The sequence below is a fragment of the Glycine soja genome, chromosome 18 (genome assembly GCF_004193775.1).
Source record: "Glycine soja cultivar W05 chromosome 18, ASM419377v2, whole genome shotgun sequence".
NCBI lineage: Eukaryota > Viridiplantae > Streptophyta > Magnoliopsida > Fabales > Fabaceae > Glycine > Glycine soja.
The window spans coordinates 4220684-4233950 of NC_041019.1; the positions used below are offsets into that span (position 1 = coordinate 4220684).

General features: G+C 32.8%; 2 protein-coding genes across 2 annotated transcripts; one reads left to right on the top strand and one right to left on the bottom strand.

The window, feature by feature from the left end:
* Window positions 1-650: 650 nt before the first annotated feature.
* Window positions 651-8549, bottom strand: LOC114396487 (protein TIC 40, chloroplastic-like). Its single transcript, XM_028358495.1, has 14 exons — window positions 8098-8549; window positions 7160-7265; window positions 6914-6971; window positions 6801-6818; window positions 5636-5927; window positions 5162-5265; window positions 5018-5081; window positions 4398-4470; window positions 3730-3770; window positions 3323-3368; window positions 2533-2627; window positions 1578-1681; window positions 1455-1502; window positions 651-1094 (listed from the first exon to the last, which is right to left on the bottom strand). Exons 1-14 carry the CDS (start codon window positions 8288-8290, stop codon window positions 1038-1040), a joined length of 1299 nt encoding a protein of 432 aa, XP_028214296.1. The 5' UTR covers window positions 8291-8549; the 3' UTR covers window positions 651-1037.
* A 1949-nt stretch (window positions 8550-10498) lies between these two features.
* Window positions 10499-13182, top strand: LOC114396721 (probable 2-oxoglutarate-dependent dioxygenase ANS). The gene is made up of 2 exons (XM_028358848.1): window positions 10499-11395; window positions 12719-13182. The coding sequence occupies exons 1-2, from the start codon at window positions 10547-10549 to the stop codon at window positions 12965-12967; spliced, it is 1098 nt and encodes a 365-aa protein (XP_028214649.1). The 5' UTR covers window positions 10499-10546; the 3' UTR covers window positions 12968-13182.
* The last annotated feature ends 85 nt before the right edge of the window (window positions 13183-13267 follow it).

The following is a 13267-nucleotide window of genomic DNA, read 5'->3' on the forward strand; positions in this document are numbered from 1 at the left end:
AAAACATTAAACATTTTTATATATAATAATCATCTACTCGGGCAGATGTCAGGCGGATACTTACAAATGTAAAATAATCAATCAAATACAAAGTAATAAATGACATTTTGCATGCTCTTCTTAGTTCTTATTGTCTTCATTCAAATTTGTACAACGGATATATTTATTTTGATCAACAAAAATTTACCGGTGTTATAGTTTATGTTGGCTAAAGAAACCAGCAACAATGGCTATACTTTCTGGAATTTTGTGATGTACCAGAATGTTTCCACCCACCAAGTTTACCAACAAATCTAGAAATTGCATCTACCAACCAGTCAAATGCAACAGGTACAAGAACGCCTGAAAGAAAGTACAGTCAAACTTCAAATTACTAAAATAATGAAAAACACTGAACTTTAACCAAATGTCTACCTACTCCAACCAATAGCCCTTGAATCTTGATTATGCAGTTTACTCTTAATTTGTTTAAACTTAAAAAAATAATTTTGAAATAAATATTTTTTAAAGAAACAAATAAAATTTACTTCTTAAAATAAATAAATAAAACATTTTTTAAGTAAAAATAATTTAGACAAATACACTCAAAAAATAGAAAACTATTTATTTCATTAAAATAAACGCTTATTTTAACAAATAAAAAAACAAACTGGCCCCTAATCTCAGATTATACTTTATGAAATTATTATGCGAAGCATTCACATTTTTACTGCACCTGAATACTCAACCAAAAACCACACTGCAAATACAATGCCTCAAACAAAATATTTAATGAAAACATAAAACATCAATCTACACAATCTCAACTATTTTAGTGAAACAAAAAAATCCAACTGTGGCATTATTTTAGCCCAGCGAAGAAGACACAGTTACTATCCGCATGTCACAATGGAGCTGTAACCGCGAGCCTGCAGTATACAGCCATGAGCATAAGAGTTTTGCATGGTTCCGTGTGGTTAGGCCGAGCTAATCTTCATTGGTCATCAGGAAAGGGATGCATAACTTGACCCAGCAAACAGCAACAACACACAAATGCATCAAGGTGAACCTACTCCAGGGAAGAGTTCTGATATTTTATTGAAGACATCCATAACCTGCAATGTTTTAAAGAGGAAAAAGCAATCATCAGATAAAACATTCAACAGCCAAATCTTTAAAAATTGACAATATTTATATTCATAAGGAATTATTGATAGAGAGTAATTATATCATAGCTTTATTCTTTAGAGACGTAGTAAAACATGCAAATTCAAACCACCAGTACCACCTGTAGTCTCATTGATAACCATTAAAAAAAAAAAAAAAATCACCTAACACAAACCTGAAACTAATTACAACTAGAGAACCTATGCATGCCGAAGAGCAAACAGGAAACAAAGGGAGAGAAAACCAAACTCGGTAAAGTACACTCCTCCAGGTAGGACAAAATTGAAGTCAGAGAAGTATCAACATACCTCCTTATCATTTTGGTATTTAGTAATATTCATTGGATTCTGCGAACACTGCAGCCACAAGAGACGAAATCAGAGCAGAGTTTTGATATGTAAGACCAATAAAGTAGTTAAATTAGAACATACATCCATGATAGCTGCTTGAACTCTAGGATTTTGAAATGCCATTGCAACCTCAGGATTGGCCATAATCTTTGAAATGACTTCTTCTGGAGAAAGCCCAATTTGATCTGGTGAAAGTAAAAATATATTCAGAAAAGACCAGAAGTGGAAAGAAAGATTCATACTTAGGCTCTTTAAAATATACATGATATTATCAAAGATAAAATTCAATAAACTAAACCCTAGAGACAAGAAGAAACTGATGAAATGTACTACTAGCATAAAAAGATAAATTAGTCAGCAAAGTATAGCAAACCATGTAAATGAGTCAAAAACAATGCTGAATCACACCAAATAGTATCCTTTAATAAGTCAGCATGAAATGTGATGTGTTTCTGAATGAGAACCTCACAGCTTTCTCTCTATGGGACTTACCAAGGCACTTATCAGTTCACTGAAAATTCTTATTTTGATTTTTTTTAACAAATAACAGTATATCACACCCGCAAAGAAGAATTAACAGCAATGATTTGATTAAGAAAATATTAGAATATTGAGTGGTAACAAGACAAATGGAATTAATTTAAGAAAACAAGCTATTAATAAAGATACAGTTATTGCCCATATTAGAATATTGAGTGGTAACCAGACAAATGGAATTAATTTAAGAAAACAAGCTATTAATAAAGATACAGTTATTGCCCATATGTAATGCAACTTCAGGAAGAAAAAAAAGTCACTGATCAATTACTGTTGATCTTCAAGAATCAAGATGATCAACTAAGTAGAACATATAACTCCCATAGGATGGAAGCGAGAAAAGAGTTCATTGTATTTAAGAATATTTTCAAGTCAACAAGTAATAAGAGTAGCTAGCAAAAATTGAACTACGTTAAATTAACCTATTGCTTAGTTTATCCTGCTCTCAGAGAAGACATGGCACTTCTTGACGAATAAGAATAATATTATAATAACTTACCAAATTGCTGCTTAACTTCAGGACTATTAAGGTCAAAATTCTTTAAGGTATCCATCATTCGGCTGTCCCATTCTGTGCTTCCACCCATGTTGTTTCTGAAATAAAACATGTAGAAAAAAGAGAAAGAATTCAGGATATATGAATCACCAGAGAAGATTTATATCTTAACAAAATATGCATATATTTATTTAACTGCAGAACAAAGGATGAAGGTTGAGAGGGAAACAACAAATAAGAAATACATTTTTCAGCTACTTAAGATCTCAAGTCAATGCAATGACATGGAATGTGGTTGTTATAAGTCACATAAATCCTAGCAACAACAACAACAAAAATCAATCTAAATAAGAACAAGGGGAGAAGGACAAAGAGAAGAAACTTAAAACAACGAAGTCTGGAGGTAAGAACAGGCATTTCCACCCTCATAGGTTAGAGGGAGGGCTGGGAGCCTGTAATACAAAAGTAGAAGTAAAACAGACATTTCATCCACGGCTATCGTTTTTTTCTAATACCAAATTGGAGGTCTAATGTATAAAGGATAAAGAAAGAGGATCAGGTTAAATTGTCAGTTCATCAAATTCATGAAATGAGAGACTAATAACTGGATAGTAAATTGTGGAGGACTTTTTCATTCACTCCAAAACTAGTTTTTGTTGAAATATGTCAAGCAAGCTTAATGCAGGTAAGCATTTTCCCAGAAGCTTATCTGTCCAAATGAATGATCAGTGAAATAATATTGCTGAAACAAAAAAGGCTATGAGCCTCTGAAGAAACAGTATGAAGAACTTACAGCATTTCTTCAAGTTGTTGACGGTACTGTGGATTCTGCAGCATCCCTATTAAAAGCAGCAACAGTACAGAAACTATTACCCATTGGCCAATTATATTAAAGATGTCATGTAGAAATTAATATACCAATTCAAAGAAAACATGACTTTTGACCTACAAAATATTTTTAAACTACGTAAAGAAGTGCTTCCATTATATGATGTTGCTCACAAATGAAAAAAGATATTTGTATAGAAGTGTTGTATATAGACTATATTGAACATGTAAACGTGAAAACGAGCAAATTCAGCATTGTGGTTACCCATGATTTATTTCCAGGAAGGTATTAAACAATGAAAATTACACACTGCACAAATAATGAACCTTAAAAATATGATTAGAAGAAAACTGTTAAAAGTAGAGAATTACATTTGAAGGTAGTAGGGTTCCTCATCTCCTCGGGTAAATAGCTGCAATAAAACCCAAAATTTAACTTCTTTTGGATAACAAGGAGGAAAAGTTCTTATATAATCTAAACAATCAAGTAAAACCTATCAGTAAATTTTCATCAAGTAATCGTAAACAAATACACATTGGGAATCAATTTATTGTATAGAACATTAGTTAGCTCCACTAAATTATCAACAATTAAAAGGGTACCAGCCAACCAATTAAACTTACTTTTGGGGATAAAGAAAATTTGTTAGAAAAGAAAGCATACAGAAGTAGAGGTTTCCCCTAAAACCATCAGAAGCAAAGTGCCAAGAGGACATGGGGAAAAAATAATTACAGGCTCCAGAAGAATTTTAGACACATACAAATTTCAAACTTCCAAACTAAATATTTCAAAACAATGGAACTACTTTAAACCCCAATTCTGAACATCACAGATACCAGTACTACTGTCATCAGCAGTTCTAAGATTAGACTTCTACCATTTAAGGAACCTTATTTGATATATTTAAAACTAGGATCTACTTGAAGTTTAAGCATATCCATATTCATACTGAGTACTGACAAAGCCACAATAGAATATTTACTAGAAAATAGAAATGCAAAATCATAATCATTATTAAGATGAAGGGAGATGATATTACGGATAAACCATCTTCTGCACTGTTGGGTCCTCCATCATTTTCTCCAAAGCGTCCACTGACAAGACTGATTTTTCTATCCAAAAATAAATAATGGCATGTTTACGACATTTGATTAACCCATAATGCAGCTCATTGAAGGAAACATTGAAAGAACAATAATTGTAAAACCTATATATATTTCATGACAACAAACAACGTTTAAATTGATTTAAACCAGTAGTATGAATGTGATTAGAAAACAATGATGTATGAAACTAGTCATATTTGATTTATGACATCATTTCAATCCAAGTACTGAAGTATTTAATCAGAGTCAAAAAGTAATTGATAGTTGACAAGAAAAACTTCAAAGTTAAAAAGTAAAATTACAAAGACATATGAAGTGCACATGATCCATGATAAACTCAGCAATGAAAACAAGATTAAATTTAATATCATAATGACAACAAGTACAACTCATCTATTTGGCAGGACTGATCTAAAAGACTAAAACCATGTCATGTCAATGCATTTCCTAGAAATTGAGACTTGAGTAGATGCATCACATTGCATGGGGTTTTCCACCTATAAAGCCGAATTGTAAATATTTTCAATTTCAACAGACTCTACTTAGTACTTACTTGTAGATTGAGAACCAGGAAAATCACCAAAACCTTGGTTAGAGGGGGCTCCATTTTGAGAAACCTTCAATAAATGCATACATATTAAGAACAACACAAGTCACTGAGTTTCTTTACCTAAAAACATGTATCTTAAAAACTCACTTCATCTGGAACCCGAGCTTCCTTGACGGAACTTGATTCATCATCTTTAAAACTTTCAAAAGGACTCTCCTGCACAGTTTCTTCTGGAGAAACATCTACAAAAGCTGTAATGGAAAATTTTAAGAATTTTAACAAGAAAAGACTCAACTTATACACAAATATAAAGCCGACATCAGATAGCATCTCTGCTACTTATAAAGATAATTCCCTGAATGTTTTCCATCTTCAACTTTGTAGCAAAAAATTTTAATTTTTTTTTACCTTGATTGATTTTTTTTAAAATTAATTAATAAAGGAAATCTAGTAATCAATATTATTAATTATTTAATTAATAACATTTATTTAATCAACCTGAAACCACATACATCTCCTAGCGGACACATTACCTCACCATTTATAAATTTCACAAGTAGTAAGTCTCATCTAACAAGAAAGAAATAGGATTGCTAAGAAGAGATTCTACGTTTAAGTTACCAATTTTTTTGGGTTCATTCTTTACTTCGACTTCATCTTTAACATTAGTAGTTGGAGCAACTTCTACTTTTGCTGCAGGTATATCTACTGTGATAGTGGATTGAGATGCACTAGATGCTGAAGGTGCTCGAGATTGAGTAGTTGCAGAACTAGCAGGTGCAGTGGGCCCTGCTGCTGTAGGCATTGGAAAGGGAAAAGGAGATCCCGGAGAAAAGGCAGCATTGCCAAATTGGTTATTTTGTGAATTCATCTGGCCCATCATGGTCTTGAAAGCTTGTTGCATTGCATATTTCTAAAAGAAAATCAAAAGAAAAAAGTTTAAAATATGTAAAATGTTCAGGGTTAGCTCTTGTAATTCTACAATGAAACTAGTCAAAATCCATGAAAATTAAGGTTAGACAGAGCATCTACTACAACTGACAAAGTGATAGCACTGGGACTCTGGAAGCATGGATCAAGAAGCTAAGATTAAGCCCAAAAATAAAATTTTGCAAGTTTAGGCTATTACTAGGCATACATGAATTAACTTGTAAGACTTTCTTTGTAGGCTTAATCTCAGCCTCTTGATGCATGCTCCCAGTCCTTTCACAAACAATAGAAAATGCCATCACAAACAATACCCAAATTCTCATAAAGATAAATCAAAATCTCAAATTCAATAAAACTCTCAGAATGCTATATGATTTGAGTAGTCTCATTCAAACAACGTACTATCCAAACAAAATTAACAGATAAAAGAGGTGAGTTGGGCGGTTTACTTAAGTTCCTAAAAATAGATACAGCCAATCTGCATGATTTGTGTATTTCTATTTCTAGAGTGTCGACAGCAATATGCCGGTGGATATGTGCCTTCAACTTCCAAGTAATTTCATAAGAAATCCCATCGTAAAAATTAAAAACTATACTAGAAAAGAATGCACAGACACTTATAAAACAATTGTTGGAGTGGTGTTTGGTACTTCAGATACTCAGAGTGCACAAGCTTATAACCATGACTTGCAAAATTTCCTACATCTTATACCCCATATTTACAGTAGAGCTCAAAGAATACACCAGCTTATTGCCTAACACCCATGACTAGCAAAATTTCTTACACCCATAATTACAGTGGAACTCAAAGAATGAACCAGCTTATATCAATGCCTTGCAATAAAGTGGCATTCACCTTTAATCTTGAAGCTACCTGCAAAAAAACACAATTTATTAAACATACATCAAAGATAAACTCATTATCAGTGTATGTAAGGTAGATCTGTGATTATGGTTCTCAGTTCTCACCACTGAAAACAGTGCAGAAAGCCCAACACCAACACCAATCCAGAAGAGAGGTGACCCTCTAGAATATAGTAAATAGGACCAATAAGAATGTGAACTAATAAGCAATAGATATCAACAAATTTAAATCAATAAAGTATCGATCAACCACCCCCACCCCCAGTAGTTAGTAGTTACCCATTATAAAAATATGACAATTTTTTTTTAAGAAAATTAATATGCCAAAGAAAAAAAAGAGTAAATGATTACATAGTTGAAGATGGTGATAATTGTGGGTTAACTCCAGTTGACGTCGCTTCTTGAGTATTCGAAGAAGAAATACTAGCAAAATGCTTTACTATCAGCTTCTCCTGCACTGTATTCCCAGCATGCATTACTTGGGCATCTTAAGAGATGAGTGAAAAATATTGACAGATATTCAACTTGTACAACAAGTAAGCACTCATTAACCACAAAAGAAGAGAAGTAACTACACACGATAAATATGCATTGCCGAAATGGATTCAAAATACACACATATATGCAATAGATTTTTAACCATGGATTCAAAATGCTATCAACCACAATCGACCTTGAGCATAACCTTGCTCCAAAATTCACAATCCGCTCCTTCCACAAACACTATACACTAATTGCAAAAACGCTTTGGTGATTTATCAAAAGTTAGGGCCTGTTTGTTAGTACTTTCTTAAGAAAAAAGTGCTTCACCATAGAAACACTTATCTTAACACGTTTAGAAGCCAAAATCACAAAGGAAACAAAAAAGTTTTAAACTTTTCTAGAAATTCAGAAAGAGTGGCTTGCAAAACAAAGGTCACGTGATAAAAAGTACGTTTTTTCATTAACTGCTTATCCAAACACTCCTATAAACCCTTAAAAATGTCAACATAGGGTATTCATGGCTCTAGTCCAATAACAAAAGAACCAACATGTTCAATTCAGATTCTTCTTTAAGTTTTAGAACAATGATGAAGAAAAAAAAAAAACACAGCATGAGCATCATTAGACCTATCAATTCACCTTCAACTTCAAAACACACATTTCATGTAATTGAATCCATAAGAATCCAGTGATTCAGTGAATATTTTTCCTACCAGGCATAAATTCTAACAAAATTATAATGCCCCACACACATAGAAAGAGAATAATCAACAAAAAAAAAAAAAAAGAAGTTACAAACTGAATACCAGATTTCGGATTACGATGGGAGGAAGAGAGTGCAGAAACACGGAATCTGCAACGATGAGGAGCAATTAAGACCCTCCCAAAAGAGAAGTGCTTTCTTCTGAAAACGTCTCTGGATGTGGCGTCTATTGCAGGAACATGTCCCAACATCAAAGGCTTTGGGGAAGACACAAGGGCCAAGTTAAGCTTCTCCATCTTCTTCTGCCTTCCAAGCTATGGAGCCCAAAAATCAAAATTGAAACGGTTAGTGATAGGAGAGGAAGTAGATTTTGAAGGAAGTAGATTTTGAAGCAAAGAAGGTCGAAAAATTTTGTGAAATTTATGAACTTTAACAAAGTTCAGTAAGTGGGGTTTCGAGTTTGGGGAGTAGAAGGTGAAGGAGCGAGAGAGCACGGGACTTGCAATGGCGTGTGGAGTGGCGAGCCAAGTCAAGGTTTGGGTTTTGGCCTGTGTTGTGGTAGGGATAAGTTAAAAAAAAAAAAAAAAAAAAAGCCTTTGAACTTTACAAGTATTGAAACGATGTCGTCTATAGAATATTTGTTGACTTTTTTTCTTTTTTCCCTATTTTATTAGAAAAAATCTCTTTTATTATTATTATTATGATTATTTATGTACTTTATTAAAAAAAACTGTGTAATACTATATTCAAATTATCATATTCATATTTTTTTTCTGACAAGTAATTATCATATTCATATTTAAAAGATAGTTTATATTACATTAAAAATACTATAAAGTCAACAAATATATAAAAAAAAAAGAAAAAATAGTTTTATCTATTATATTATATATTATTATACAAAATAAAAAATCTTTATCATTTTATTAGCCAAAAACATCTATTATTATTATTAAATATTTCTTTTTGTGCAATATTATATTTAAATTATTACGTTGATATATTTTTTTCTTAAGAGCAATTATCATGTTGATATTTAAAAGATAATTTATATTGCATTAAGAATACTATAAAGTTAGCCAATAAAAAAATAATTTACATCTATTGTATATTATTACTGCTCAATTTTCTTTTATTCCCTCTCTAACTTTTTTTCCATTTGCTTTTATTTTTTTTAGATTTTTTATCTTCTATTTTCTAAAAACACACAACTCCTACCAACTCCTTTTCAATTTTTCCCTTCCTCTCATTATTATTACATATGAAAAAATATATTTATAATTTATCATATTATTATGATATTACATACTATTATCTATGTACTACGTACCGTATTAAATAATTTTTGCTTTAATATTATATTATAATTTTTTATTTTTTTAAATAATATGAATTAATATTTTATTAATCTGTTAATACATATAAAATATATTTTATCCTTCTTAAGATACACATAATTCTCTTCTAAATTTTTCGTTCCAAAACTTTTTTTCTCTAGCTTTTCTCTCTGTCTCTCTTTATTTTAGAATATTTTTATCTTCTTTCCTCTTTCGTGTTTATTCTTATATATATTCTTTAAAATTAGATTACAAATATATTGTTTTAAAGTAATAGTGATTTTTAGCGGAAGGATGGGACGGAACGGATAGGATATATCTCACCCCAAATGATAATATTTTTATTTTAAAATATTATAAAACCATTTTTTAATTAAAATAATTTTACAAATATATATATTTTTATTAATATTTTTATAAGGTAAATATTTTATACTAAAAATTAATTTAAATTTAATTTAAAATATATACAAATATATTATTTTAAAGTAGTAGATGTTTATAATGGTTCAGAATGGGACAAAATAAATATACCTAACATTGAACAAAGAGTTGGGGTGGGTACAACTTAATTATAAATTAATTAGCTAAATTTATTTTTATTTTAAAATTTTATAAAACAACTTTTAAATAGAAATTGTATAAAATAAATTTAAATAATTTCATAAATAAATATTTCTTGATCAATATTTATATTATAAGGTTATTTTAAATGTAATTTAAAATATCTACAAATATATTATTGTAAAGTAGTAACAATTTTTTAGTGGACAAGAATGGAAAAGGACAAATATATCTGATGATCCCGAATAGAGATGACCGTGAGTAAATTTTTTTATAAAATCGTTAAAAAAAATATGTTTTTAACAGTAGTGAAAATCCTTGAGGGTTCTTAAACTCAAAAATCTTCATAAGATCAATTTTTGAGCTTAAGAATCCATTCCAAGATTTTCCATGAAATAAATATGCTCTTAAAATTAGAATTATAAGTAATGTAAATAATAATAATATATTAAATTTTGAATTATAGTCTCTTGAGATTATGCTAAATAAATTAAGTATGCATTGCCTAGCCCAGTCATAGGCTAATACGTAAATTTGACTCCAATCTGCAGCATTTTTTTAATACGTCCTCAAAAACAAAGAAATATATTAATTAAATTCAATCATATACCAAATCCATAGACACTGCGCACAATACGTTTCATTCCATCGATGGTTCGTTCTTATCCAATGCAAGTAAGCGACGAAGCCATCATGACGACGAGGGTGCAATCCCTGGCCCAATCGGGTCTCTCCCGGGTCCCACCACAATACATTCAACCCCCTCAAACCCGACCCGTCCGCCACACCGCACCCGAACCCGATTCCATTCCCGTCATCGACCTCTCCTCCTTCGACCCCACCCAACGCGCCTCCACCCGCGACTCCATAGCTCGCGCCTGCCGCGAATGGGGCGCCTTCCACGTCACGAACCACGGCGTCCCCCCTTCCCTCCTCGCCTCCCTCCGCCGCGCCGGCCTCTCCTTCTTCTCCGACACCCCCATTCCTGACAAGCTCCGCTACTCCTGCTCCGCCGCCGCCTCCGAGGGCTACGGCAGCAAAATGCTCGCAACAACTACCTCCGATCAAAACGACGCCGTTCAGGTCCTCGATTGGAGGGACTACTTCGACCACCACACGCTCCCCCTCTCTCGCCGGAACCCTAACCGGTGGCCGGAGTTTCCCGCCGACTACCGGGAGCTGGTGGCGACGTACAGCGACGAGATGAAGATTCTGGCGCAAAAGTTGCTGGCTTTGATTTCGGAGAGTCTAGGGTTGCGAGCCTCGTGCATTGAAGATGCTGTTGGGGAGTTTTATCAGAACATTACGATTAGTTATTACCCTCCGTGTCCCGAACCAGACCTCACCCTAGGGTTGCAATCGCATTCTGATATGGGGGCAATTACGCTTTTGATTCAGGATGATGTGGGGGGTCTTCAGGTTCTCAAGGGTGGTAACAAGTGGGTCACTGTTCAGCCTCTGTCAGATGCTATCCTTGTTCTATTGGCTGACCAAACTGAGGTAAATAGGAACACCCCTTTTGGTTTGTTACAAATTTACAATACAATGTGGAAATAATTCAGTTGAGTTGAACATTTGTTTTTTGTGTTGAAAAAAAAAAGAAAAAAAGCCGGTTCCTTGAATGCTTTTGTTGTTGTTTTGTAATTAGAATTGAAGTTTTATCTCGGTATTTTGTATTGACATTTTCTGATTTTATTATTGTTTTTTATCGGTAAATGTTAATTGTTAATTATTAGCCCAGAGAATCGAACCCATTATCTTTCTTTCCTTTCCTTCTTCCTTTGCCATGTTGATCACTGAGATGAAACTCTAATTCTGATTGGAAAACAATACCAAAAGTAGTACCTAAAAAAGAAGAATGCTAGTAACAAACTCTCAAACACTTTGTTCCTAACATACCTAGTTATTAATGGGTGAAATTCGCCTGGGTCACAGTTTTCATTTGGTGGGTTTTATTCCCAAACTAGTGAGAGCCATGTGAATTTCAATTAGTAGAAGAAAAAGTGTTAGAAGAGAGTGTTAAAGAGTGTTGTTCGCATTCTTCTAATATGAATTAAGCGCTTTAGAGTTTTTCTGTTGTATTGTCATTTATTTATTTAGAGTTCTTTAAGAGTTTAAAAACCAGCTGCTTGAAGCTTTTCTGGGAAGGCATATTTTCAAAAATTTAGATTATTGAGCATGGGCAAACGGGTATAGGGAGCAAATGTGTGGCACAAGTATGGTATATAAGTTCCTGCAATTGTTTTAAAATGGTTTGTGGCCAGTTTTAACTGAACTAATAACAATTGCAGTGTTTTTGAGTCTTCAAGGGGGTGTAATATATTAGTTTTTAAGGTGTATTGAACTTTGATTTGGACAATAAATTCAACGGGCAAATTATGATTTACCGAATATTATATGCAATATCGAAAGCTGTTTCACTTCAATGGTGAATGGGGGTAAGCAGCAAAAATATGTGTGGAAAAGAGATATTGTATATAATGATGGTGATCATTTGGAATTAGTAAAAATGGCAGTCTCTCCTTTTTATTCACTTAGTTGCAACTTTCAGCTAAATTGGCACCATTATTACCCCTCTGTCATGGAGAACAATGTTCCCTCCTGAATTATAAGCTATTACTATTTTCATTTTACTTGTAAATATGGTATTCAGTTTTCTACAATGTGGCAGCTTAATAGTGTATTCTGATGTTTTGTGATTTCTTTATGTTTTCCTGATAGATCGACCATTCATTCATTAAGTTAAATAAAAGTTAGGTTTAATTCAACCAGACTTTTTTGTTTTGGAAGCTTTCAACTAACAGAAAATTCTTTTGGCACCAGATTATAACCAATGGAAAGTACAGGAGCTGTGAGCATAGGGCAATCACTAATCCTGATAGAGCAAGGCTCTCTGTGGCAACATTTCATGACCCTGCTAAGACAGTCAAGATTTCCCCTGCTTCTGAACTGATAAACGACTCATCACTAGCTAAATACCGTGATGTTGTTTATGGAGACTATGTATCATCATGGTATACCAAAGGCCCTGGAGGAAAACGAAATATTGATGCACTTTTGCTGGATCCTTAAGCTAATGCTTTTTTTCTCTCCTAGTCTCATGTCTTGTATCTTGGGAGTGAAAGGAAGTAAAATTAACTCTCATGCAAAAAGTTCTGATATCAACATACTGTTTTCATATGGATCTTGGAATCCAACTCAAACTGAGAATGACGCTAATTTGTCAATTTGAACAATAAACTATTCAAAGTATTATAGAAATTGGTATTTGATTGTAATTACCCTACACCAATCTTATGTTTAAGCTTTCAAGGGGTCCATATACTTACAGCATGTTCAAATGAGCATAAAGGTTTTTCTTGGAATGCAAGA

Coding starts and splice junctions, on each gene's coding strand:
- LOC114396487 (XM_028358495.1), bottom strand. CDS start 8,290: ATGGAGAAGCTTAACTTGGCCCTTGTGTCTTCCCCAAAGCCTTTGATG. Junction 3,369..3,729: donor GAACCCTACTACCTTCAAAT/GTAATTCTCTAC, acceptor TGCTTTTAATAG/GGATGCTGCAGAATCCACAG. Junction 1,682..2,532: donor TGAAGTTAAGCAGCAATTTG/GTAAGTTATTAT, acceptor TACTTTCACCAG/ATCAAATTGGGCTTTCTCCA.
- LOC114396721 (XM_028358848.1), top strand. CDS start 10,547: ATGGTTCGTTCTTATCCAATGCAAGTAAGCGACGAAGCCATCATGACG. Junction 11,396..12,718: donor TATTGGCTGACCAAACTGAG/GTAAATAGGAAC, acceptor TTTTGGCACCAG/ATTATAACCAATGGAAAGTA.